Below are 26,761 nucleotides of genomic sequence, written 5' to 3' on the forward strand. Positions count from 1 at the left end.
GGTGAGTAGTTTGTGCTCTACAAATACCATATTAATTTACCTTTGCACTCCCTATACAACACCACCTAAGCACCATACACAAGCTACAATGGATATCCTTCCAGTACAAAGTCTATGCAGGTTCAAAGGTGTATGCGTGGTGCTCGGCAGCCTGATTTTGCATCAGCACTAGGGAAAGGGGAGGAGAGTGCCCTATCTCTGTAGATATGGCCTGTTCCTGCTCCGGCCCTGTGATGCAATGCGGCTCAGCAACTTTGAGTCTATGATGTGTTCCGTAACACTTTTTAAAATCTGGGCCTAGGTCTGCATACAAATTGACCCGGCAATCCTGAACTAAGCAGCTCTGAGGCACATGTACTTTAAATTCAGAATTCCTTGTCAGAAGAAGGCACTGGAACCACGCACCTGTTACTACTTTAATTTGAAAGGGCAGAATATTTGAGACTGTGTTGAGTCCAAGCACATACATATAAGCTCAATAACAGATGTATCTTGTGGCCATTTAGACCCGCCCTCCCTTATGGATCAATGTATTCATTTCAAGGCAGAGTGTGGCTTCGAGGTTATGAATCGAGGTATCTATACCAATGCACATAAGTGATAAATCATTGCTTGGTACTGCGTGTAATGTGACTTCCAAAGAGTGACATATCAGGCATGATTTTAAATGAATGGACAACATGTATTTGAAGCAAGAAATGTGATACACCAAATGTAAAGTTCCTGCTACCCACATCCATTGAATGGAAACAGCTTCCACCCACCACCTCCAAAGCAAAGCTTAAGGAATTAACCTTGACTTAAAGAGAACATATTTATTCTCTTAGACAAAGCTAGATATGTGTCAACCCCTGGTTACTTGAATCTTCCACTGCGTTTGCCCCTGCATTTACAGCCTCAACAATTTGCTTCTTTTCTGCTGCTGACATGGGTGGGATGGCTGATCCCAGCTGGCAATTGATTGCATCAACTCTTGCCTCTATACTCATGTCAAAGTCTTGTTTTTTGACAATCACCAAATCTTGAATTGATTTTTGTGCCTCTGCACAACCACTTTGTAACTTCTCACGCTCAATCTGGAACGCCGGATTTGAGGGAGTCATGGTGAGAAATCTTCCTAAAGCGCTCACGCGGTCCATCAGGTAGCGCTGTGACACCTCACAGTAGGTAGACGAGATCATGTTGATTAAGTTGGCGATGTTGCTGGCTTTAAAGGCTTGGTTGTACAACATGTCCTTCACAAAGGCTTCAGAAGAGTAGTTGGGAATGCTATGCACCGATTTGATGGACTGCACTAACTCATTGACATTTGTTCCTAAGCAGGACCCGATGAGGCTGGATATCATCTGGAAAAAGCGGATCATCTTCTCCCACTGCTCCTTCACCTTCCCCAGGGAGTCCAAGCCTTTAATGAGCATATTTTTGGCTGTATCAAAATCAATTTGCTCCAGTTTGTGGCCCCTCATTTCAACCAGGATGGCTGTTAGTTCCTCATTTTCCTTTTTGACATTCTCAAAAGATTCCTTGTACATGTCCTGAATTTTTTGTAATTGGAGTGTGGCTTGTTCCACTCGTGCCTGTGCCATTTGTGCAGATTGAGTGCCTATGCCGACACCGCCTTGAGTGTGCGCCGCATTTAGTGGCATTTGCTGCAAAGGCTGAGAGTAGGTCACTGATTTACAGTAAGAATCAACTTTTATTGAGCTGCTAAATAACAAATGTATCCTTTGAGCAAGTGATTTCAATTCCTTGCCATCTGTATTCTTAGATAATGCAGCTCTTTCCAAGTCTTCACAAATAGCAACAGCAGATTGTAAAACAGCATCCATCAGTGTTTGTGCTTTACACTTAGCTTCATTCGCTATATCCTGTTTCAAAGACAATATCAGTCTTTTTACATAGTTTGTTGTCACTGCGTTCTCTCTCTCATCATAAACAATCTTTATGTTAATAGTTGTGCCTCTACTATCCAAGACTTTTCGAAGGCCTTCTGTGATAGCTGTCATCTGATTGGACTTGGAGCAAATTTTGTTGGTTGCCTGGGTGGACTTCACATCCCTTGTGTTAGCAGTACCAACACTACCAGCAGAACCAGCAGAACCAGCAGTCCCACTGGCAGGCCTACCTGGGCCAAGAAAGATGTCTATAACTTTGTACGTAGCGAAAGACAGTGCATCAAGAAGGCCACCCACAAAATTAGCGCCCAAGGTTTCCCACACAGATGGCACTTTCTTCAGAGCATTCTTATAAGCATCTGATGCATCCTTTAGTTGTGTCTCAGTAGTCTTCCTGAACTCCTCTGCCATTTGCACAGATTTCTTTGAAGATGCTTCTCTTATGGTGAGCTGTTCCAGGGCGATCTTCACATCAGTCAGCTTCTTCTCGTAGCCCCTCTTGGAGTTCAGACAAGCTTCAAGCACCTCCTGGACTAGATGAATGGTGTCACTAAAACTCATCTCCACTGACTGAGCTAATGATATGCACTCGTTGGACACACTGAGCAAAGCGCTTAGGCGCTTCGGGAGCAGGGCATTAACAAAAGCAGTCTTCTGGAACAGAATCTTGACAATTTCTGCATTGGCCCCTGGCATGGAACCTGTGAGGAGCCTGATCTGATCCATGTTTTTGTTTGCTGTGCTGAAGGAAACCCAGGCTTTATTGCAGACCTGCATTAGGGTGGCAGAGAATGACTCTGGGTATTTCATGTACTTGAATCCATCTTTTGGTGGATTCAGGTTGATAGAGAAGTCGCCTCCAGCTGATGAAATGGCTGCCAGCTCTCCCAGAATGGCGATGGAGATGGGGGCGGGCATCAGGAACTCTTCCCAGTTGGCGTAGGGCTTCATCATCAGCTCGGCTTCCAACCTCACGTCCTCGGCTTTAGTGACACTCCTGACTGCATCGTTGAGATTCGCAGCTGAAGATTTACAGTCAACTTCCCTCTTGAATCCTAGAGAAACCAGTTAAAAAACAATGTAATTAATTAGTGCCTGACCATTAAACATGAAAGAATACAATAAATAACAACAAACATCTGGAGGAAAATATATCTTGGAGAGGTTAAATCATTAATTCTTTAAACCAAACATATGTAAACTGTAGCTCCTGCTGCTGAGTTTATCCCTCTCACAGAACCACACTTCAGCAAATACAAGGCTCATCTTTTGTTTTCAAAAGTTCTTAATTAGGGACAAATGTAACCTTTTCTCCAAACTATGTAGCAACAAGAATGCATGGGCGAATGAGCAATTTACACATTATTAACTAACTTCTCATCTTACATATAATAATGGGAAAATAGGGTGTGTAATCTCTTCCGGGTGACCCAAGTGCACATCCGGTCCAATGGCTGCTCCCTCTTTGATGCCTTATTTCATAAATTTGTATGAAGTTACTAAAACTGGGGCTTACTGGAAAATGTAGGGGAATATCAGGAATACGTTATTGTAGTAGTGAAGGTGAGACGCTGCTCCCAGGAGATTGCAAACTACGAGGTCATCACAGTGTCAAAACAAGAATTGGCTAAGGCAATAGGTCTGGTGTTGGCCACCAACCTTTGGCAACTCATGTTTGTTTTGTCATGCTTTTTGTAAAGCTGTACTTTTTCAAGAAGCTCCAGGGCCTCCATCAATCTAAAAACAAACATTGGCTAAAGCTAAAAATGTATTTTGACAAAAAAAGTTGACATTACCGTAGAATGCCCTGGCACTGGAGGGAACTACTCAGTGTATGGATGTGCCCCTTGTGAAAGGGCAGCATGTAATAGGAAATAGTGAAGTCAGTCAAAGGCTGAAGTGGGCTGATGCATTGGCCCTTGATGCATTCTGAAGTGGGTGGAAGAAAAATGTGAATGTTGCAACTAGAGGCTTATATGGAAAGAAATTAAGAAATAAAGTATCAAAGAAAGAAGGAAAGTAGGCAAAAGTGACAGAGAAAATCTTGGACTTGGCCCTTTTTGGCAGGTTCCCCCCCTAACCTTTTTGCCTTAGCTCTCACCATTGTGGTCCAGTGTAAAGTGTGTGAGCTCTCTGTGTTACATTTGTAAGGTTGGCCTGCCCTCCCATAGGAATGCATTGGGCATTCCCTGATCAGTGTGTGTCAGTGGTTATTCCTGATACGAGAGGAGCAGTGTGGTCAAGTCTGGTATGTAGGAAATTGTGTGAATAAATGCTGCGCAATGATGTGCGCAGATTTATTCTGGTTATTTTAGAAATGCCACTTTTAGAAGTTGGCATTTCTGTGTGCTATGTGTCTGCCTGCCTGATGTGAATTGCATGTCAGGCTTGTGAGTGACAGGACCTGAGAGGTGTGGGTGGCTCCAGGAGGGTCAGGGTGAGTCAGCGCTAGGCTGAATGGGACACCTGGGCTAAGAGTAGTGGGAGGGGTAATCCCCTGACTCTGTATAGGATGGTGCTTCCCTAGTGAATGCTGGCTCCGCCCCCTGTGGTGTCCCTGATGGCGAGCCCCCACCTGACAAAGGGGAAGAGGAGCTTGGCAAACAAAGTGCTCCAAATCCCCCTTAAACCAGTTCTGACTGGTATCCCCAAACCCTGTGCTGTGACACAAAGGAAAAAGGGTGTATAAAAGTAGGGCTTGAGACCCCATAATGTCTCTCTGTACTTTGGTGCTGATCCTGCTGGGGCAGGCTGCTGCTAGGGCCCAGGGGGGCTACCAGGAGGGCTTGCCTCCCTGGCCCTGCATTGCCCCATTCATTGCTGAAGACTTATTCTTTTAAAACTACAGGACTTTTGCCTGTTCTAGCGCCTGGGGAGCGCTTGACTTTGGGAGAAGGAGAGCGTGAGCTTCGGAAAACAGAGCTGCAGTTTGATGTGGGGATTCCCTCACGTTTTGGTGCCTTTTTCGGCGGGTGCCCACCCCGCTTATTTTTATATTTTAATCGTGGGTGCCCACCCCACATGGCCGCTTCAGTGGGAGCCCACCCCGCTTTATACTTTTAAATCAAGATGGAGCCTACCCCTCATTGTCGCGTCTTGAAAAGAATCACCGCCGCGGCCCGAAACTGGAAGCCAGGTGGTGGTGCCTGATGTGGGGCGGGACTTACGCTTCCCCGAGGGATGCCCCGCGCCCATGGGACAGCCAGAGGAGGAAGTCTAGTGAGGCAGCCGAGGCCGCCGAGAGCAGCGCGGGGCTCCCGTGAGTAAGGGAAGCCCCGTGCCAATGCCGGCCATGTCGATGTAGAGTCCCGGGTCCCAGGACAGGGCCTGCATGAAGAAATAGAGAATCCAGGCGGGAGCCCAACCCGCGCTGTACATTGAAAGGGATGAGGAGGCTTCACCCACAGCCGAGAGCCCGGTGAGTAAGGGATCGCTGGGGGGGTGGGGGGGGTAGAATCGATGCACAGGCGGTGACCTTCCCTTGAGAAGCCCGCAGGGCAGCGGGCTGCTCCGCCGATGGGGGCATTTCTTGGCGTTGGTGGAGCCGGATCCGGCCCCTCACCTATTTCCTGAGCGGCCCCGTCTGACAGAGGGCCTCTCCAACGATGGGACAACCATTTTTTAAGGGCCCCAGTGGGGGTCTCGAGGACCAGTGGTGCCTGTACTAGTGTCCAGTTCTGGCTGTCTTCTACAGCTGCCCCATTTTGCTAGAGGGGAGCTGCAGCGTCTTGGGGGCCAAGTTTGTTTAAAGAAGCCCAGTGGGGCCCGAGGGCACAGTTGTGCCAGGACCCTTTTACCTGATTCTCAGCTGCACCGCACCAGGGCAGGCAGCTGCAACGCTTCGCATATTTGTTGGAGGGCACAGTGGTGCCAGGCCTCATTTGACATCCACAGCTGTGCAGCACTTAGTGCCAGCTGCGAAGTTTAGGCCACAGTTCTTTGGGGGCATTGTGTGAGATAGGAGTGAGAGACACTTCTCTGTCCCAGTGCAGTTACGCGCTTTTGGAGATGTTGCTGCATTGGCAGCTGCCCTGACTTTTTGACATAGGGCATTTGAGCCCCTTTTGAAGAAGGCCAGTTGGCCAGGTGGACCAATGTGATTTATGTGGTGCTAGGAAATGTGATTTATGTAGTATGATTTACGCACCCTGATTTATGCCTCTAAATGTGGTTTTATGATTATGAGGTTTTGCATACTGTTTTATGTTTGAGCTATTCTCTACTATGGTTTAGGTATTAGGTTATTTGCCTACTGTGGTTTATGCTAGTGAGATTATTTCCTATGTGAGTTATGCTCAGAAGGTTATGGTCTAATGCGTTTAGACTTATGAGAAGATTGCATAATGTGTTTATGCTTATGAGGTTGGCGCAGAATATATTTCACGCCTCAGGTGATACTGTGCATAACATGGTTTGTGTTACAGGATGATGATGAGTACAGTGTTTGCTAGTAATTACTGGTTGTGTTCTATGGTTATTCTATGTTCTACATTTACTATTTTTACTAAGTGATGATTCTGACAGTGGCCTAAGTGGCCCTGTCATGTGTATATAATCCCCTGTAAATATTGCCCAGTGCCAGTTGGCACAGTGTATATTGTGTGATTACTATTCTAATGTGTTTTATGATAATACAAAGACTATTTTTGATATAACCTTGTGTGGACTTCCTTTTGTGGTGTGCCTAGTATGTTGCTTCTGTGTGTGTTGAGCAAATGCTTTACATATTGCCTCCGGGATAAGCCTGACTGCTCGTGCCAAGCTACCAAGGTGGTGAGCAGGGGTTATCTTTGGCGTGTAACTCCCTTGCCCTGACTAGAGTGGTGGTCCCTGCCTGGCTTTGGCGCAAGCCTTAGCCAACCAGAGATCCCATTGCTAAGAGAAAGAAAGAAAGAAAGAAGGAAAAAAGGCAAAAGAGAAATAAGGCAGGAAAGAAAGCAAGCAAGAAAGAAAGAAGGAAAAAAGAAACAGAGGAAGAACAAAAGAAAGAAAGAACAAAAGAAAGAAAGAACGAAAGAAAGAAAGAAAGAAAGAAAGAAAGAAAGAAAGAAAGAAAGAAAGAAAGAAAGAAAGAAAGAAAGAAAGAAAGAAAGACATGTAGGGTTGCAATGCTAAAACACACTGATTAGCTTATGTTCAGAGTTTGCGTGTGCAGATGTGAAATAGCAGTAGTCAGATTGATAAAGGCCACTGCAAAATAAATTGACCACAGTATTAGTAGGAGATGGGATATCATAAAGCTGGCACTTGGCCTGTACTGCAATCAAAATGGTTTTGTCAGTACATTGGACTCTAAACACAGAGACAACACTAAAGTAATTATAAAGCGAAAACAGAACGACTGGTACTGAGGGACCTACCTTGCTTAACTAAGCTGACCCATTGCCCGATACTGTATGCTGTAGTGGGCTGAAGCAAAATGCAAATAACGCACCCGGCCAATGGATGAAGAGAGGTGTCTGAAAGCCCCTCATACATACAATTTTAGTCAAATTAAAGAGTCTGGCTAACAGTATATAGATACATAGTAGACATGGAAACAAATCCTAGTCTACACAGGCATGATATATAAATACATACTACACATAATAAACATACATAGGCAGATTACACATACACAAAGTCCTTTGCATCTCACAAAAGTAATTCATGAACTCACAAAAGTTAATATTGCTGCATGAAATTTGCCACTCTCACGTCATATTACCCAAACCAAGTTCAATATTTTGCAGGAGCGAATCTCACATGAGTGGACGAGATTTGGTGTTTCAATGCTTGGTCAGCCTTCAAAGTTTATCAATGCCCACATACACACCGGACTGTGGCAGGCACAAGCTCTCCTATGACCCTTTTCCATTCAGGCCTAGTTGGAGATTTTCTCTTAGCAGGGGCAGGAATCATTTATTTTCCAGGGTGGTAGGGTAGAAGACCATCCCCAAAGTTCGTGGGTGTCAGCTAAGTGATTCCTCAGTGGAAATACTATTTTCCTCCTAAAGAAAAAAACATAACGAAAACCGTGCAATTGCAAAAATTAGTTGACTTTTTTCCCTGACTAAATTGTGCAGTGTGTACAGATCCTCCATTGGAGCATATAGGAATGTATAGATGTGTTCCTTAAGCATGACTGGAAAACTGCGATGTTGGCAGGGTATCAAGATGAACTTCTTCTGGAGAAAGTAGAACATCTGCCCCTGTACAAAGGTGTTAATCTCTGCCTGCAGGTTTGCAGCTGTTTTCATTAGTCCAATCAACTAGATATGCTTACCATATCAGAAGACATGGTTATACTAGACATATACTAGTAATATCAGACATGGACATATTAGAATTAGTGCAGGATACGCCTCAGGCAACACATTCCAGAGCATGAGAGGATAATACTGGATCTGACACACAGTAAGGAGGATTGACTGAAAGATATCATGGTGGACAGTGCCTCAAATTTAGTGATTGAAACTCAACGTGGAATCAAATACAATCCATTGTAGGCTCTCATTGTGAAGATTGGACTTGTATTTCCCCACACCCAGAGCTACTGATGCCAGGAGTGTTGGCAACTCACTTGGGGTTACACATCCCACCAACCTGAGGATTCACTTAGAAATGAATAGTTGCCATGAGGAGGTGTAATTCTGGGTCGGATTCCCCTGGCAATTCCTTATTTGCTCAAGGACTTTCACATGGAGATTCCAGAATCTGGAATACTCTTGTTAAACTGAAGAGATTCACTGTCTTCCTACGGATCTTCCAATTTTGATAGAGATGGTGTCTGCTGTTTCCTTCACCAATGGAAGCAAGTGAAATGTTGTTCCTTAGATGCCTTTCACAAAAAAAGAGGAATCATTTACTGTTGTAAAATGCGGAGCACATGTGGGAAGATTAAAGAATTGAAGAATCCGTTAATATTTAGTGAGTTTCTGTATATGGGCTCTTCTTTATATATTGCCAGTCACCAAGGATCTCTAAGTGGCCCCCGGTTAACAATTATGAATCTTTGAACTTACATGGTCAATTAGAGCAGTGGTTCTTAACCTTTTGACTTCTGTTGACCCCCACGTAATCATTACTGGAGTCCGGGTACCCCTGTTGATTCATTATTGTAATCTGAGACCCCCCACTGTGTTACTACTGGGGGTTGGGTAGCCTGGCAGGAGAATTTTGGATGATTTGAACCGCAAAATAAAACACAAAAATAGAGACAGGCATGAATTAAACACAAAATATCAAATATTTAATTTAATTATCAAACTAATACAAACAAATTACATTTGAATTTTATTGGAAAGCTCAGAGATTTTCTAAACTCAACTGAGGCCACCCGTCGTCTATAATATACACTGTGTGATGCATCTGCATTGCTCTCAGGAATCTATCTGAAGATACCAACTTAATGTTTTGCCTCTAATTTCAAATTCCATCACGATTCCAGACGTTTTTAGAAATTTCAATTTTACAATTGATTTTTTATGTATGTATACTTTATTGATTTGTTAATATTATTTAATTTTGTAAGCAGTCCGGGACCCCCTGATTACTTATCGGGGACCCCGAGTGGAGTGTGGACCACAGGTTAAAAACGTACTTTCTGTCTACAGTCTCTTAAGTCAAAGGCTGTCTTCTTATTAACAAAGCAGCTATATTGACTTCACCAGTTTACGTGTGTTGACATGTTGTAGTGTTAAAGCATATCAAATGTTGTTTTTTATGTTCTTATTTATTGATTATTTTCCAAAGAAGAACATCAGAGTTTGCGTGCAACTGAAGTACTTTTAAAAATATGTACTATTTTTCTTGTAATCTGTCCTCTTTGTTCACTGCTCTACCTTAGACTGCCCCCTACTGTTGGGTGGGGGAGCCAGGTATGAGAGCCGTCTCCCTCCATACAGGGTTCAACACACCGACACCGAGTTGTTTTGTTTTCTCTGTTACTCTGACTTTATGTCATTTCTGAGGTGGCCTTGTGATGCCACTTTTGGCAGAAAAGCTAGTAAATAGCTCAATTCAATGTATTTTTTGCAGCAAAAATTGAACAAGTCTCCAGTGAAATGTATCATATTTAGATTGTCCAGCAAGCCCAGTATTACTGGAAACAGATATCAATCGAGCAGGATTGTGCGGAACTTGAGGAGACACATGTAGTGGGGTAAAACATCAGGGGTGGTTAATTACAGGAGGCAGACAGGGCTGGTAAGAGCTGGGCGGCTGCTGAGTGTCAAACAGACCATTATCCACTGTGGTACCTTTGTCATTTTCTTCAAGAAACCATGCTCATACTTATAATACCCACTCTGGTGATGTTTTACACTCACTCTTTTTCATTTCTTACTTGGTTACGTTTTAGTGGTTTTGGCGTTAACCTTGCCAAAATGAAAGAAAACAAAACAAGGTTGTCAAAAATCACCATAGTTGTCATTATGTGTATTTTCAAACATCAGCTGCTCTCTGACAGTCCAGTGTTTCATTCCTGGACTCTAAGTTCCTTTCCCCACCTCTTCAGTGTTTAGCCTTGCCTTGTGCTGCTCTCTGCCATTCTAGTGTGTCATTCCTGGACCCCCACCTCTTCAGTGTTTAGCCTTGCCTTGTGCTGCTCTCTGCCAGTCCAGTGTTTCATTCCTGGACCCCCACCTCTTCAGTGTTTGGCCTTGCCTTGTGCTGCTCTCTGCCAATCCAGTGTTTCATTCCTGGACCCCCACCTCTTCAGTGTTTAGCCTTGCCTTGTGCTGCTCTGCTCCCAGTCCAGTGTTTCATTCCTGGACTCCCACCTCTTCAGTGTTTAGCATTGCCTTGTGCTGCTCTCTGCCAGTCCAGTGTTTCATTCCTGGACTCTAAGTTCCTTTCCCCACCTCTTCAGTGTTTAGCCTTGCCTTGTACTGCTCTCTGCCAGTCCAGTGTGTCATTCCTGGACCCCCACCTCTTCAGTGTTTAGCCTTGCCTTGTACTGCTCTGCTCCCGGTCCAGTGTTTCATTCCTGGACCCCCACCTCTTCAGTGTTTAGCCTTGCCTTGTGCTGCTCTGCTCCCAGTCCAGTGTTTCATTCCTGGACCCCCACCTCTTCAGTGTTTAGCCTTGCCTTGTGCTGCTCTCTGCCAGTCCAGTGTTTCATTCCTGGACCCCCACCTCTTCAGTGTTTAGCCTTGCCTTGTGCTGCTCTACTCCCGGTCCAGTGTTTCATTCCTGGACCCCCACCTCTTCAGTGTTTAGCCTTGCCTTGTGCTTCTCTCTGCCATTCCAGTGTTTCATTCCTGGACCCCCACCTCTTCAGTGTTTAGCCTTGCCTTGTGCTGCTCTCTGCCAGTCCAGTGTTTCATTCCTGGACCCCCGCCTCTTCAGTGTTTAGCCTTGCCTTGTGCTGCTCTGCTCCCAGTTCAGTGTTTCATTCCTGGACCTCCGCCTCTTCAGTGTTTAGCCTTGCCTTGTGCTGCTCTCTGCCAGTCCAGTGTTTCATTCCTGGACCCCCGCCTCTTCAGTGTTTAGCCTTGCCTTGTGCTGCTCTCTGCCAGTCCAGTGTGTCATTCCTGGACCCCCACCTCTTCAGTGTTTAGCCTTGCCTTGTGCTGCTCTCTGCCAGTCCAGTGTTTCATTCCTGGACCCCCACCTCTTCAGTGTTTAGCCTTGCCTTGTGCTGCTCTCTGCCAGTCCAGTGTTTCATTCCTGGACTCCCACCTCTTCAGTGTTTAGCCTTGCCTTGTGCTGGGGAACAACCTTTACAACGCAACTTTTACAACGCACTACACTTACAACGCATTTTTTACAACGCACAATCCATTACAACGCATAACATTACAACGCATGACACTACAACGCATTTTTAAAAACTACCTTTACAACGCATTCCATTACAACGCATACTACCATTACAACGCATACCATTATAACGCATAATATAGTAATTTTTACCCCTATACTATCCAACACTTACCCTACTGTTGCACCCCCTGGAGTTAGAATAGTAATTTTTACCCCTATACTATCCAACACTTACCCTACTGTTGCACCCCCTGGAGTTAGAATAGTAATTTTTACCCCTATACTATCCAACACTTACTCTACTGTTGCACCCCCTGGAGTTAGAATAGTAATTTTTACCCCTATACTATCCAACACTTACCCTACTGTTGCACCCCCTGGAGTTAGAATAGTAATTTTTACCCCTATACTATCCAACACTTACTCTACTGTTGCACCCCCTGGAGTTAGAATAGTAATTTTTACCCCTATACTATCCAACACTTACCCTACTGTTGCACCCCCTGGAGTTAGAATAGTAATTTTTACCCCTATACTATCCAACACTTTCCCTACTGTTGCACCCCCTGGAGTTAGAATAGTAATTTTTACCCCTACACTATCCAACATTTACCCTACTGTTGCACCCCCTGGAGTTAGAATAGTAATTTTTAACCCTATACTATCCAACACTTACCCTACTGTTGCACCCCCTGGAGTTAGAATAGTAATTTTTACCCCTATACTATCTAATACTTACCTTAAATGCAATTTAATATTATGCGTTGTAATGGTATGCGTTGTAAAGGTAGTATGCATTGTAATGGAAATGCGTTGTAAAGGTAGTTTTTAAAAATGCGTTGTAGTGTCCTGCGTTGTAATGTCATGCGTTGTAATGGATTGTGCGTTGTAAAAAATGCGTTGTAAGTGCATGCGTTGTAAAAGTGTGCGTTGTAACGACATACATCCCTTGTGCTTCTCTCTGCCATTCCAGTGTGTCATTCCTGGACCCCCACCTCTTCAGTGTTTAGCCTTGCCTTGTGCTGCTCTCTGCCAGTCCAGTGTTTCATTCTGGACTCCCACCTCTTCAGTGTTTAGCCTTGCCTTGTGCTGCTCTCTGCCAGTCCAGTGTTTCATTCCTGGACCCCCGCCTCTTCAGTGTTTAGCCTTGCCTTGTGCTGCTCTCTGACATTCTAGTGTGTCATTCCTGGACCCCCACCTCTTCAGTGTTTAGCCTTGCCTTGTGCTGCTCTCTGCCAGTCCAGTGTTTCATTCCTGGACTCTAAGTTCCTTTCCCCACCTCTTCAGTGTTTAGCCTTGCCTTGTGCTGCTCTGCTCCCGGTCCAGTGTTTCATTCCTGGACCCCCACCTCTTCAGTGTTTAGCCTTGCCTTGTGCTGCTCTCTGCCAGTCCAGTGTTTCATTCCTGGACCCCCGCCTCTTCAGTGTTTAGCCTTGCCTTGTGCTGCTCTCTGCCAGTCCAGTGTTTTATTCCTGGACCCCCGCCTCTTCAGTGTTTAGCCTTGCCTTGTGCTGCTCTCTGCCAGTCCAGTGTTTCATTCCTGGACTCCCACCTCTTCAGTGTTTAGCCTTGCCTTGTGCTGCTCTGCTCCCAGTTCAGTGTTTCATTCCTGGACCCCTGCCTCTTCAGTGTTTAGCCTTGCCTTGTGCTGCTCTGCTCCCGGTCCAGTGTTTCATTCCTGGACCCCCACCTCTTCAGTGTTTGGCCTTGCCTTGTGCTGCTCTCTGCCAGTCCAGTGTTTCATTCCTGGACTCCCATCTCTTCAGTGTTTAGCCTTGCCTTGTGCTGCTCTCTGCCATTCCAGTGTCTCATTCCTGGACCCCCACCTCTTCAGTGTTTAGCCTTGCCTTGTGCTGCTCTCTGCCAGTCCAGTGTTTCATTCCTGGACCCCCACCTCTTCAGTGTTTAGCCTTGCCTTGTGCTGCTCTCTGCCAGTCCAGTGTTTCATTCCTGGACCCCCACCTCTTCAGTGTTTAGCCTTGCCTTGTGCTGCTCTCTGCCAGTCCAGTGTTTCATTCCTGGACCCCCGCCTCTTCAGTGTTTAGCCTTGCCTTGTGCTGCTCTCTGCCAGTCCAGTGTTTCATTCCTGGACCCCCGCCTCTTCAGTGTTTAGCCTTGCCTTGTGCTGCTCTCTGCCAGTCCAGTGTTTCATTCCTGGACTCCCACCTCTTCAGTGTTTAGCCTTGCCTTGTGCTGCTCTCTGCCATTCCAGTGTCTCATTCCTGGACCCCCACCTCTTCAGTGTTTAGCCTTGCCTTGTGCTGCTCTCTGCCAGTCCAGTGTTTCATTCCTGGACCCCCACCTCTTCAGTGTTTAGCCTTGCCTTGTGCTGCTCTCTGCCAGTCCAGTGTTTCATTCCTGGACCCCCACCTCTTCAGTGTTTAGCCTTACCTTGTGCTGCCCTCTGCCAGTCCAGTGTTTCATTCTGGACTCCCACCTCTTCAGTGTTTAGCCTTGCCTTGTGCTGCTCTCTGCCAGTCCTGTGTTTCATTCCTGGACCCCCACCTCTTCAGTGTTTAGCCTTGCCTTGTGCTGCTCTCTGCCATTCCAGTGTTTCATTCCTGGACCCCCACCTCTTCAGTGTTTAGCCTTGCCTTGTGCTGCTCTCTGCCAGTCCAGTGTTTCATTCCTGGACTCCCACCTCTTCAGTGTTTATCCTTGCCTTGTGCTGCTCTCTGCCAGTCCAGTGTTTCATTCCTGGACCCCCACCTCTTCAGTGTTTAGCCTTGCCTTGTGCTGCTCTGCTCCCAGTACTGTGTTTCGTTCCTGGACTCCCACCTCTTCAGTGCTTAGCCTTGCCTTGTGCTGCTCTCTGCCAGTCCAGTGTTTCATTCCTGGACTCCCACCTCTTCAGTGTTTATCCTTGCCTTGTGCTGCTCTCTGCCAGTCCAGTGTTTCATTCCTGGACACCCACCTCTTCAGTGTTTAGCCTTGCCTTGTGCTGCTCTGCTCCCAGTCCAGTGTTTCATTCCTGGACCCCCACCTCTTCAGTGTTTAGCCTTGCCTTGTGCTGCTCTGCTCCCGGTCCAGTGTTTCATTCCTGGACCCCCACCTCTTCAGTGTTTAGCCTTGCCTTGTGCTGCTCTCTGCCATTCCAGTGTCTCATTCCTGGACCCCCACCTCTTCAGTGTTTAACCTTGCCTTGTGCTGCTCTGCTCCGGGTCCAGTGTTTCATTCCTGGACCCCCGCCTCTTCAGTGTTTAACCTTGCCTTGTGCTGCTCTCTGCCAGTCCAGTGTTTCATTCCTGGACTCTAAGTTCCTTCCCCCACCTCTTCAGTGTTTAGCCTTGCCTTGTGCTGCTCTCTGCCAGTCCAGTGTTTCATTCCTGGACACTAAGTTCCTTTCCCCACCTCTTCAGTGTTTAGCCTTGCCTTGTGCTGCTCTCTGCCAGTCCAGTGTTTCATTCCTGGACCCCCACCTCTTCAGTGTTTATCCTTGCCTTGTGCTGCTCTCTGCCATTCCAGTGTTTCATTCCTGGACCCCCACCTCTTCAGTGTTTAGCCTTGCCTTGTGCTGCCCTCTGCCAGTCCAGTGTTTCATTCTGGACTCCCACCTCTTCAGTGTTTAGCCTTGCTTTGTGCTTCTCTCTGCCAGTCCAGTGTTTCATTCCTGGACACTAAGTTCCTTTCCCCACCTCTTCAGTGTTTAGCCTTGCCTTGTGCTGCTCTGCTCCCGGTCCAGTGTTTCATTCCTGGACCCCCACCTCTTCAGTGTTTAACCTTACCTTGTGCTGCTCTCTGCCAGTCCAGTGTTTCATTCCTGGACACTAAGTTCCTTTCCCCACCTCTTCAGTGTTTAGCCTTGCCTCGTGCTGCTCTGCTGTGACCCAAACTCATCTTGAGTCAATTGTGTTCACAAGAAGATCCCCTCTGGATTTCAGGGATAACTTGGCGTGTTATGGTGAACCTCCAAGGACCCTTTGTGGTCACCGGGGCTCCCCTTTGTATTTGTATGCAGAGGACCCTGTATGTCATTCGTATTCTTACAATTTTCATACATGTTGAAATTGTACTGGCCGTGAGACACAAGTAAATGACCTGATTTGGCCTTCAATGGTCAACAGGATGTATTGAGCCTTTTTAAAATCATCTTTTGTGATCCATGCACAATTTGGTGCCTTCATCATACACTGTGCCGCGTACTGTTTCTCGTTTCCAATACATTGATTATTATTATTTTTATTATTAACCTGTTGCGTGTGTTCGTCGGCCAACGGCCCTCGCGAGCACTGCCTCTGCAGTGCTGCGCACGTCCGTTGGCTGACGCAGCCCCGCCCACTCTGCTAAACGGCCGCACCGCCGTGGAATTTCCGCAGCGGTTAAAGAGTTAATAGTATTGGTGGTAGTAGTATTGTTTTTGTTTGATTAATATGATTACAATTATTACTATTACTTTGATGATGATGATGATGATGATAATGATGATGATGATGATGAAGAAGAGGATGATGATGAGGAGGATGATGATGACACTTATTAATAGGCAGTGATTCATGGGGCTTTAGTCCCTTGTGTTAACGGCCAGAAGCGTCTCCGTGACAGCTGGAATCAGGCCACAAGTCTACGGCCCACTTGTGATCAGACGGCCGATTCCTGCTATTGGTGGCTCAGTGGAGCCCTGTACCTGGTCAAAGACAATCATAAAGTCAACGAATGATGGGCGAGGAAGCAGGGCTGGGGGCAGGTAGTGCATTGTGATGTGATGTTCTTTACATTGGTGCATCAGCAAATGTGGTTTTGCAATTGATAAATCATTTTAGGTGTGCAAACATCTTACAAATTGGGCCTTTTGCATGCCTAAAAACGTGGAATATGATATTTGACTGATTTAGAGCTATGCACTGTTGGAAAGAGGTGTGGCGCAGCGGCCAGGCTGCCTGACTCCAGACTACAGGGTTCACGGTTTGATCCCGGTGCCGGCGGCAGGTCAGCCCAGCACCATGTGACTCTGGGCAATAGCTTGCTTATTCTTCCAAATGCCCCAGCACCAGACACCACTTCGGAGCTAGCTGTGCGCTTTACAAATACTGGTATTTCCTTTCATTAAATCACAGATTCATTGATATGACAATGCAGGAAGCTGATGCAGAGTGCAGCGAGGTAACGGCACGAGTGGCATTACCCAAGATTGAGCAGGCCTGACAGGGTGTGAGGGTCTGTTGATGGAGTGTATCAGTGTGTATTCTGCTGCAGTTTAGAGGATACAGTGAGTGTGTGTGAGTCGATAAGGTATAATGCGCTCATTGCACTGCATCAGCTCTGGATGCGGTAGTATCCTCTGCCTAGAAAAGGGGTGGGTTCAGTGAGAAAAGAGTGCTGCGCACAGGTCATGATTCCCATCAAGGACATCCTTCTTCAATGCAGCTCATCGCTTCCAGCTTTAGACAGAGCCATGTGTGGCTTTTGGCCTTTTCACCTAACTGCCCAAATCAAACGGGTGAGTTTTCCTCTCCAATCTGAGGGGCACCTATGGCCCGCATCCCTCTCTACTAACTGCCCACACTGTGACTCTACACACATGGATGAGCTCTCCTTCACACCAGGAGAGACACAGAAGGCTTTTTTCCCTTTCTATTAACTGCCCACTCCATGACTTCACGCACATGAATGAGCGCTGCTGGGCTGCATGGTAACACATAAGGCTTTTGTCCCTTTCTAATAAATGCCCACTCCATGACTTTACACACTTGGATGAACGCTGCTGGGCTGCATGGTAACACATAAGGCTTTTGTCCCTTTCTATTAACTGCCCACTCCATGACTTTACACACTTGGATGAACGCTGCTGGGATGCATGGTAACACATAAGGCTTTTGTCCCTTTCTATTAACTGCCCACTCCATGACTTCACGCACATGAATGAGCGCCACTGGGCTGCATGGTAACACATAAGGCTTTTGTCCCTTTCTATTAACTGGCCACTCCATGACTTCACTCACATGAATGAACGCTGCCGGGCTGCATGGTAACACATAAGGCTTTTGTCCCTTTCTATTAACTGCCCACTCCATGACTTTACACACTTGGATGAACGCTGCTGGGCTGCATGGTAACACATAAGGCTTTTGTCCCTTTCTATTAACTGCCCACTCCATGACTTCACGCACATGAATGAGCGCTGCGGGGCTGCATGGTAACACATAAGGCTTTTGTCCCTTTCTAATAACTGCCCACTCCATGACTTTACACACTTGGATGAACGCTGCTGGGCTGCATGGTAACACATAAGGCTTTTGTCCCTTTCTATTAACGGCCCACTCCATGACTTTACACCCTTGGATGAACGCTGCTGGGCTGCATGGTAACACATAAGGCTTTTGTCCCTTTCTATTAACTGCCCACTCCATGACTTCACGCACATGAATGAGCGCCACTGGGCTGCATGGTAACACATAAGGCTTTTGTCCCTTTCTATTAACTGGCCACTCCATGACTTCACGCACATGAATGAGCGCTGCTGGGCTGCATGGTAACACATAAGGCTTTTGTCCCTTTGTATTAACTGCCCCCTCCATGACTTTACACACTTGGATGAACGCTGCTGGGCTGCATGGTAACACATAAGGCTTTTGTCCCTTTCTATTAACTGCCCCCTCCATGACTTCACGCACATGAATGAGCGCTGCTGGGCTGCATGGTAACACATAAGGCTTTTGTCCCTTTCTATTAACTGCCCCCTCCATGACTTTACGCACTGGGATGAACGCTGCTGGGCTGCATGGTAACACATAAGGCTTTTGTCCCTTTCTATTAACTGCCTCCTCCATGACTTCACGCACATGAATGAGCGCTGCTGGGCTGCATGGTAACACATAAGGCTTTTGTCCCTTTCTATTAACTGCCCACTCCATGACTTCACTCACATGAATGAGCGCTGCCGGGCTGCATGGTAACACATATGGCTTTTGTCCCTTTCTATTAACTGCCCACTCCATGACTTCACATAGATGAATGAGCGCTGCTGGGCTGCATGGTAACACATCAGGCTTTTGTCCCTTTCTATTAACTGCCCACTTCATGACTTCACTCACATGAATGAGCGCTGCCGGGCTGCATGGTAACACATAAGGCTTTTGTCCCTTTCTATTAACTGCCCACTCCATGACTTCACACACATGAATGAGCACCGCTGGGCTGCATGGTAACAACTAAGGCTTTTGTCCCTTTCTATTAACTGCCCACTCCATGACTTCACACAGATGAATGAGCGCTGCTGGGCTGCATGGTAACACATAAGGCTTTTGTCCCTTTCTATTAACTGCCCACTTCATGACATCACTCACATGAATGAGCGCTGCCGGGCTGCATGGTAACACATAAGGCTTTTGTCCCTTTCTATTAACTGCCCACTCCATGACTTCACACACATGAATGAGCGCCGCTGGGCTCCATGGTAACATGTAAGGCTTTTGTCCCTTTCTATTAACTGCCCACTCCATGACTTCACACAGATGAATGAGCGCTGCTGGGCTGCATGGTAACACATAAGGCTTTTGTCCCTTTCTATTAACTGCCCACTCCATGACTTCACAAACATGAAAGAGCGCCGCTGGGCTGCATGGTAACAACTAAGGCTTTTGTCCCTTTCTATTAACTGCCCACTCCATGACTTCACACAGATGAATGAGCGCTGCTGGGCTGCATGGTAACACATAAGGCTTTTGTCCCTTTCTATTAACTGCCCACTTCATGACATCACTCACATGAATGAGCGCTGCCGGGCTGCATGGTAACACATAAGGCTTTTGTCCCTTTCTATTAACTGCCCACTCCATGACTTCACACACATGAATGAGCGCCGCTGGGCTGCATGGTAACATGTAAGGCTTTTGTCCCTTTCTATTAACTGCCCACTCCATGACTTCACACAGATGAATGAGCGCTGCTGGGCTGCATGGTAACACATAAGGCTTTTGTCCCTTTCTATTAACTGCCCACTCCATGACTTCACACAGATGAATGAGCGCTGCTGGGCTGCATGGTAACACATAAGGCTTTTGTCCCTTTCTATTAACTGCCCACTCCGTGACTTCACAAACATGAATGAGCGCCGCTGGGCTGCATGGTAACACATAAGGCTTTTGTCCCTTTCTATTAACTGCCCACTCCATGACTTCACACACATGAATGAGCGCCACTGGGCTGCATGGTAACACGTAAGGCTTTTGTCCCTTTCTATTAACTGCCCACTCCATGACTTCACACAGATGAATGAGCGCCGCTGGGCTGCATGGTAACACATAAGGCTTTTGTCCCTTTCTATTAGCTGCCCCCTCCATGACTTCACACACATGAATGAGCGCCGCTGGGCTGCATGGTAACACATAAGGCTTTTGTCCCTTTCTATTAACTGCCCACTCCATGACTTCACACACATGAATGAGCGCCGCTGGGCTGCATAAGGCTTTCTGTTACCTGGTTAAGCCATGATTTTACACACATGGGTGAGCTCTGCTCTGTGCCCTTATACAGGGACATGTGGCTTTACTCCTTTAAGTAAACTGCTAAAGTCATGATTTTACACACTTTGATGAACTCTGCTCTGAGCCTCTGGAACCACATTTAACAGGTAAGAGTAATAAGGAACGTGCACAGCTTCCGGCTGCATCAAGTGATTGAATCACAGGTTCAGCACTGTTCTCAGAAAGTGACATTTGAAAGTTCAGAAACACCTGCCGGTCAGTGGTCGCCCTGATGTGCAAACCCCTGCGCGTGCCTGTACCATAGGTGAAGCACCTCAGCGAAGGAGGTCTCCTCTGATCACCTCTGAGGAGGCCTCAGCGCCGTCCAAGAGCGCGCATACTATGGAGACATCACTAAAGCTGGGCGGCAGCACATCTGGAGGGGGCATTGGTTGGACACATTAGATGGTGTTTTTAGTACTCTTTGTAAGGGTGAGACGGCTTTCACCCTCTTGTTGGGGGGGAGGGGGTGTCTAACAGTGTCATGATCACTGTTGTCTCTGCATGAAGTTCCTCTTTAACCGGAAGTACATCAGACTCTTGTGTCAGAAAACTTACTGTAAATGGCAACTGGACCAGAATATGAACTTTCCATGATGGACAGCACGATGACCAGCGAGTGAACCAGTATTCGGGGCCCCATGGTGCCGGGGTTCAGATAACTGCTAGCCGGGTCTTCGTCCTGCATAGGAGGGCAGAGAGATATCATAAGCGCTTATGTAAAGAACAGAGACCGCTAAATACCTGAAGCTGTGGCAATCAAGAAAAGAATGGTGGCGGGAAAAGTCTCCCTTGAAAAGTAGTGAGGTTTGCAGGAGTTTGTTTCTACCTCAACCTTTCAGGCCGGACTGAGAACCAAAACCGGCCCTGGCAAAGTGCTCGGCCAGCCCCCGCCCCCCCCCCCGGCTTGGGGGTGCCGCCGAGCGCTTTGTCAGGGCCGGTTTTCGGCCGGTTTTGTTACAGGGCCGATTTTGCGGCTATTCTGCAAAAACGGCCCTGTAACAAAAACGGATCCAAGGAGCCAAAACCGGCCCCGACCCGTGCGGCACACCGGGGGATTGCCCGGTGCACGCTACGGCCAGTCCGGGCCCCTTCTACCACCCTGAAGGACTTGAGAAGTACACGAGATAGAGAAGATGTGTTCTTCAGAGGGACAGAGGCTGGAAAGAGTCAACTCCTGCAGGATTCCCATCAGAAGCGTCTCTCTCTTGACAGCATCACCTCCACCCCAGTGTCCACACTGCCCCTGCTGTGTAAGGCTGCCCGGGGGGGGGTTGCGCAGCGGCCCGCCCCTTTGAGGGCGGCCGCCTTAGTGCCACAGGAAGGCACAGGGGTGGGAGGTCGTGTCCCTGGGATAGACCAAGGGAGACCCCAGCAGATAGCTGCTTCCGGCGGGGAGGAGCCAGGGGGGGGTACATATTCTGTCTCCGCCCCCTCCTCGCCCTCTTGTCCGCTCGTTCGCCTTGCCCGCCCATCCGCTTACCCGGCGTCCGGAGGGACAAAGGGGGGGCCAGGTTTTCTAACAATTCTCACTTTGTGTTGCAGGAGGAGTTACAGGGCGATCCAGGGTCTGCACATACCAAGGGGTATAGCATGCAGCAGCACCGCGTGGTGCTAAGCCAGGATACCCAGGGATGTTTAGCGTGTCCACTGGAAGACCGACGGCGCCCCGCTATCCGACAGGCGGTTGTGGGTCTGAGCAACCGGGGGCTGCCATGTATGCTCCGCCCACCCATCACGGGGGGGCGTGTGAAGCAAGTGGACTGGTGGTCCACGGGTGAGAGGGGGGGGACCCTCCCAACATTAGGTATACACCAATTGGCGTTGCCATGGTGACTCTAGGCTTATCAGACGGGCAGGCGGCATAGGGGCTGGCCTGCCCTGGGATCGCCCGTAAGATAACCCACCTTGTTTGCATATTGCTTATGCTAATAAACCTGCAGCAATATTTCTCCACTTACATTCAGTGTCGTGTGTTTTATTTATGTACTTATGTGCGTTGTGATAACTGTTGCCGATATTGGCACTATGACTGTCAGCAGTCAGAGAGCTGCAGTCTACACTATGACACTGGAGAGCTGATACAAGACATGGCTCAGGTCCCAGCAGTTGGCCAATCCTGTCTTGAGATTCAGCTCTCTGCTGACTCCATGTTCACATGGAGAGGCATCGGCAGGAGACTCCCCTGTGGTGCAGCTCATCACTATACTGCTAAGGGAATCACCCACCATTCCAACATAACAAAACCAACACTAGGTGTCTGATATCCACTCATTAGGTCAAGCCGCCGAGACAGTGCAAGCTCTCTGGCTGCACAAGATCGACTGTCCGCAGTGTGTTGAAAGCACACCTTTGCTTGCCATAGGGTGGCTTTATTGTCACTCTCATTTGCTTGCTTCTTATTGGATGACTTGCATTGTCCATCTTGCCTTTGTGCTTCCTTTGTAGCATAACCTCTTAACTTGAATCCTTCTACTGCTCAGTTTCAGGGAACAATTTTTTTGATGAAGCACTCCCCGAGAGTGCGTGTGTTTTCCAGCTGTCTCCACCATGTTATTCTCTCCCTTCCTCCATCTAATTTTTCTCTCTTTCGTCTGTCTACTTTCCCTCCCTCTATTGGCCGCTTGTTTGTTTTTGATTAAACAACAAGCACTGCACACATGCAGCTGTCTGCCCCCCCTTGTTTTACTCCCTTGCCTGTGTTCTGCTCCTTCCCCCGCACTACTCTCTCGCATTCTTGCGTTTCGCAGTGTTGCCTTCTCTCACCTGTGTGCTTCTGTGGTGTTCTCTCCCTTTTGATGTTCTCTCCCCTACCCTAGGTGTGCTGCTTTTCCCTTCCCCACCCCCACACACTCCTCCATATTACCCACAAGCCCTTGGACCTCAGTACCCCGGGTGAGTGCACGTGCTCTAATGCATGCATGTGTCACGCACCTTTACTGTTTTACTTTTTATTTTGAGGTACAGCGTCATCACAAGAAATTGGCTGAGCCACTAAGCTGCAAATGCGATGACCCTGGCTTTGCTGATGCTAGTTTTAAAATTGCAGCTGGCAGCGGCTCTCAGCCGTCGAACGGGGAGGGCGTGTCATAGGGTACGTCAGCCCCTTGAGCGGCCACAGCTATGTCTGTTTATGGTGGACAAATCATACAAAGTATTTTCAGCTATCTGCACCAATTCATAATCAGGACCTGTCGCGATAGAGCGATGAAGGACTGAGCCCGCTCCTGTGTTTGCAGGGAGGGAGGGCGGAAGCCTTGCGGTGCATCGGCGGGCATGTGCCAAAGGGTGCAGTGGAGTGGGGGGGTCGACTCTCCCCCTGCACTCAAGCAGGTCCAGAGCTCGTGAGGTGACATTGACATGCACAGGCCACGCTCCTCTCCCTGGGTGCGATGCAGACGCGGAGTGTGCCGACCCGAGGATGTTAATCAGACACGGGTTCCAAGCCGCCTCTCCATGGGGATGTATGACGTTACAACGCACACTTTTACAACGCATGCACTTACAACGCATTTTTTACAACGCATAATCCATTACAACGCATGACATTACAACGCATGACACTACAACGCATTTTTAAAAAGTACCTTTACAACGCATTACCATTACAACGCATACTACCTTTACAACGCATACCATTACAACGCATAATATTAAATTACATTTAAGGTAAGTATTAGATAGTATAGGGGTAAAAATTACTATTCTAACTTCAGGGGGTGCAACAGTAGGGTAAGTGTTGGATAGTATAGGGGTAAAAATTACTATTCTAACTCCAGGGGGTGCAACAGTAGGGTAAGTGTTGGATAGTATAGGGGTAAAAATTACTATTCTAACTCCAGGGGGTGCATCAGTAGGGTAAGTGTTGGATAGTATAGGGGTAAAAATTACTATTCTAACTCCAGGGGGTGCATCAGTAGGGTAAGTGTTGGATAGTATAGGGGTAAAAATTACTATTCTAACTCCAGGGGGTGCATCAGTAGGGTAAGTGTTGGATAGTATAGGGGTAAAAATTACTATTCTAACTCCAGGGGGTGCATCAGTAGGGTAAGTGTTGGATAGTATAGGGGTAAAAATTACTATTCTAACTCCAGGGGGTGCATCAGTAGGGTAAGTGTTGGATAGTATAGGGGTAAAAATTACTATTCTAACTCCAGGGGGTGCATCAGTAGGGTAAGTGTTGGATAGTATAGGGGTAAAAATTACTATTCTAACTCCAGGGGGTGCATCAGTAGGGTAAGTGTTGGATAGTATAGTGTAATATTATGCGTTGTAATGGTATGCGTTGTAATGGTAGTATGCGTTGTAATGGAATGCGTTGTAAAGGTAGTTTTTAAAAATGCGTTGTAGTGTCATGCGTTGTAATGTCATGCGTTGTAATGGATTATGCGTTGTAAAAAATGCGTTGTAATGGTAGTGCGTTGTAAAAGTTGCGTTGTAAAGGTTGTTCCCCCTCCATGGATGAGGGGTGCACCGCAATCTTCACCTATCGCGCCCCGCATAATGGAATTGTCTGCAATGTGTCATTTCAATGATAACATTAGTGTTGCCACCAGGCAGCTCCAGCTGTGTGTAGCCAGATGCTAAAAAGGTATGTAGACACTGACAGAGTGCCCGCCCTTTCTCAGGATATCGGTACTAGTCATATGGGGACAGTGTTCAAAGGGGCAGGGTAGACTGGAAGACAATAGTTTACCGCCACAACACAGCGATGACGTGCAACCACCAGTGATGGCAGCATCATGCAAGTGTTTGCTACTGCGGCAGAAGGAAGATAGGGGGTGCTCTGGTCACGAGCTCTGTGGGTGGCCTCAGGAGTGCTGGTGGCCATTGGCACACTTGCACTTCGCACACAATGCATTGTGACTTTGTGAACCAACCTATGTGCTAGTACGTCATTCCACAAAATACAGAACCATAGTGGGTTGCAATTCAACCTACCTCATTAATATTAATGAGGTAAGTTGCAAATTACAACCCACAACGCAGTCAGAACGCCACCACATCTATGATCGCTTTTAAATAAAGCAATCATGTTTTTTAAATGAACATGCTTTCCTGAAAAGATCATTCAAAGCATTAAAAAAGTGTCTCACATACTGTCAGGGTAAGCAGTTATCAGATGGTCCACTGCCTACTAATAAAAGAAATACATTCCCAGTGTGACAGGACCTCTTCTCATTTGCAAATGGTGAATGTTCGTAAAATATTAGGGTCATATGTATCAAAGATGTGTGTCTCCCTTGCGGCATGAAAGCAAACTCACGGCCATACAAAACGTAGATGTGATTTACCAAGCCACGCAAGCCTGGAGTGACGCAAGCCCGCACACGTTGCTGCCGTAGCTCACTCTGCTCCAGGCAGGCATCCCAGGGGTGGAGCGCGGGATTCGGGCTTTTACCCAGATTTACCATGAGTGGTAGACCCTGGAGTGCATGAACACGCTACACCTTCCCAGGGGAGGCGTAACAAGGAGAAATCTTTTTTTTCCCTCTTCTGCATGTGCGGCATTCTGCAGCCCATGTTGAAAGGGGAAAGCTCCCCCAAGGAGTGTTTCTGTGCAGGCAGGTGCCCCTTGCTGCACAGAAGCAATCCTGCCTGCATTGGCACTGGGCCGCCAAAAGTGCGTAGCCAAGGAGATAGCAGGAACGCCACGTGTCTTGATAGAGATGGCACATGCCTGCCCCCTCCCACACACACCGCAGCAAGGTGTCTCGCTGCGTTGCATAAATCAATGGTCATTATGGCTCTCAATGTTTGCGACCGGATCTTGGTTGCAAACCATTAATACACCCCAACATAAAGCTGTATTTAGAAGGAATGCGCCTCGCAAATTCCAGTTCGGTCTGATTCCCTAAACCTGTTCCATGATTCAGAGAAGCCTTTCCGAGTCGGTATCTGGGCTGAGAGCCTTTGGAAACACTTTGGTGATCTGCCCTAAGTGTTCCCTGAGGAATGCCAGCCTTAAACCCACGTCGGGAGTGCCTGAGGGGGGAGATATTGATTATTTAATGGAAGCGCTTATGTTGCAGACAGGCCTCCTTTGAACTGTGTGTGGCCTTTGAAAAGCTTGACAGGTTTGCAAGTTCCCCTTTCTTTTTTTGCAGGAGGTGTTTATCCCACAAAAAAGAAGGGTTTGCCCTTGAAGTTTCTCTCAAAACATGTGTTGCCAATAAAAGCCCTTCTGTTGCTGACGGTTTCTCACACAAACTAACATTTGGCAGAGATGCCCTGCAGCTCCTGCCAAGACATTTGTGTTTTTACCAATTCAAACTTCTCAAAGTTGCAAAGAAATAACCTTCTCACCTTCTGACGGATTACTCGAGGTCAGGTCAGGTCACTTCGCTGGTGGATCTCCCAGGGTCAGATGGGATCTCTCCCACTCAGTGAGTGATGGTGTCAGGCCTCACCGATGCCGCTCTTGTCTTCCGTCGCCTCAGGTGGGATGTCCCACTCAGTGAGTGATGGTGGAGTAGAGATCTTTGTAGATATAGAATCTGAAATGCAAATTAGGAGGAAGCATTCGAGGTAGAACTGTTTCCACAGAACCAATGCCAACAATCAACAGACGGAAATTCTCGTCCTGCGACTATTAACCAGATGGTGAATAATCTTGGCAAACACCTGCGAGCAAATGTTGCACATTTTACTGATATC

The 26,761-nt window shown here is 47.3% G+C and overlaps 1 protein-coding gene across 1 annotated transcript; it reads right to left on the bottom strand.

Annotated features, from left to right (window-relative positions):
• Nucleotides 1-402: 402 nt before the first annotated feature.
• Nucleotides 403-26,743, bottom strand: LOC146863710 (uncharacterized). The gene is made up of 3 exons (XM_085627860.1): nucleotides 26,411-26,743; nucleotides 20,663-20,786; nucleotides 403-2,950 (listed from the first exon to the last, which is right to left on the bottom strand). Exons 2-3 carry the CDS (start codon nucleotides 20,745-20,747, stop codon nucleotides 834-836), a joined length of 2,202 nt encoding a protein of 733 aa, XP_085483986.1. The 5' UTR covers nucleotides 20,748-20,786; nucleotides 26,411-26,743; the 3' UTR covers nucleotides 403-833.
• Nucleotides 26,744-26,761: the final 18 nt, after the last annotated feature.

This window comes from Triturus cristatus, chromosome 2_1 (assembly GCF_964204655.1).
Source record: "Triturus cristatus chromosome 2_1, aTriCri1.1, whole genome shotgun sequence".
Classification (NCBI taxonomy): domain Eukaryota; kingdom Metazoa; phylum Chordata; class Amphibia; order Caudata; family Salamandridae; genus Triturus; species Triturus cristatus.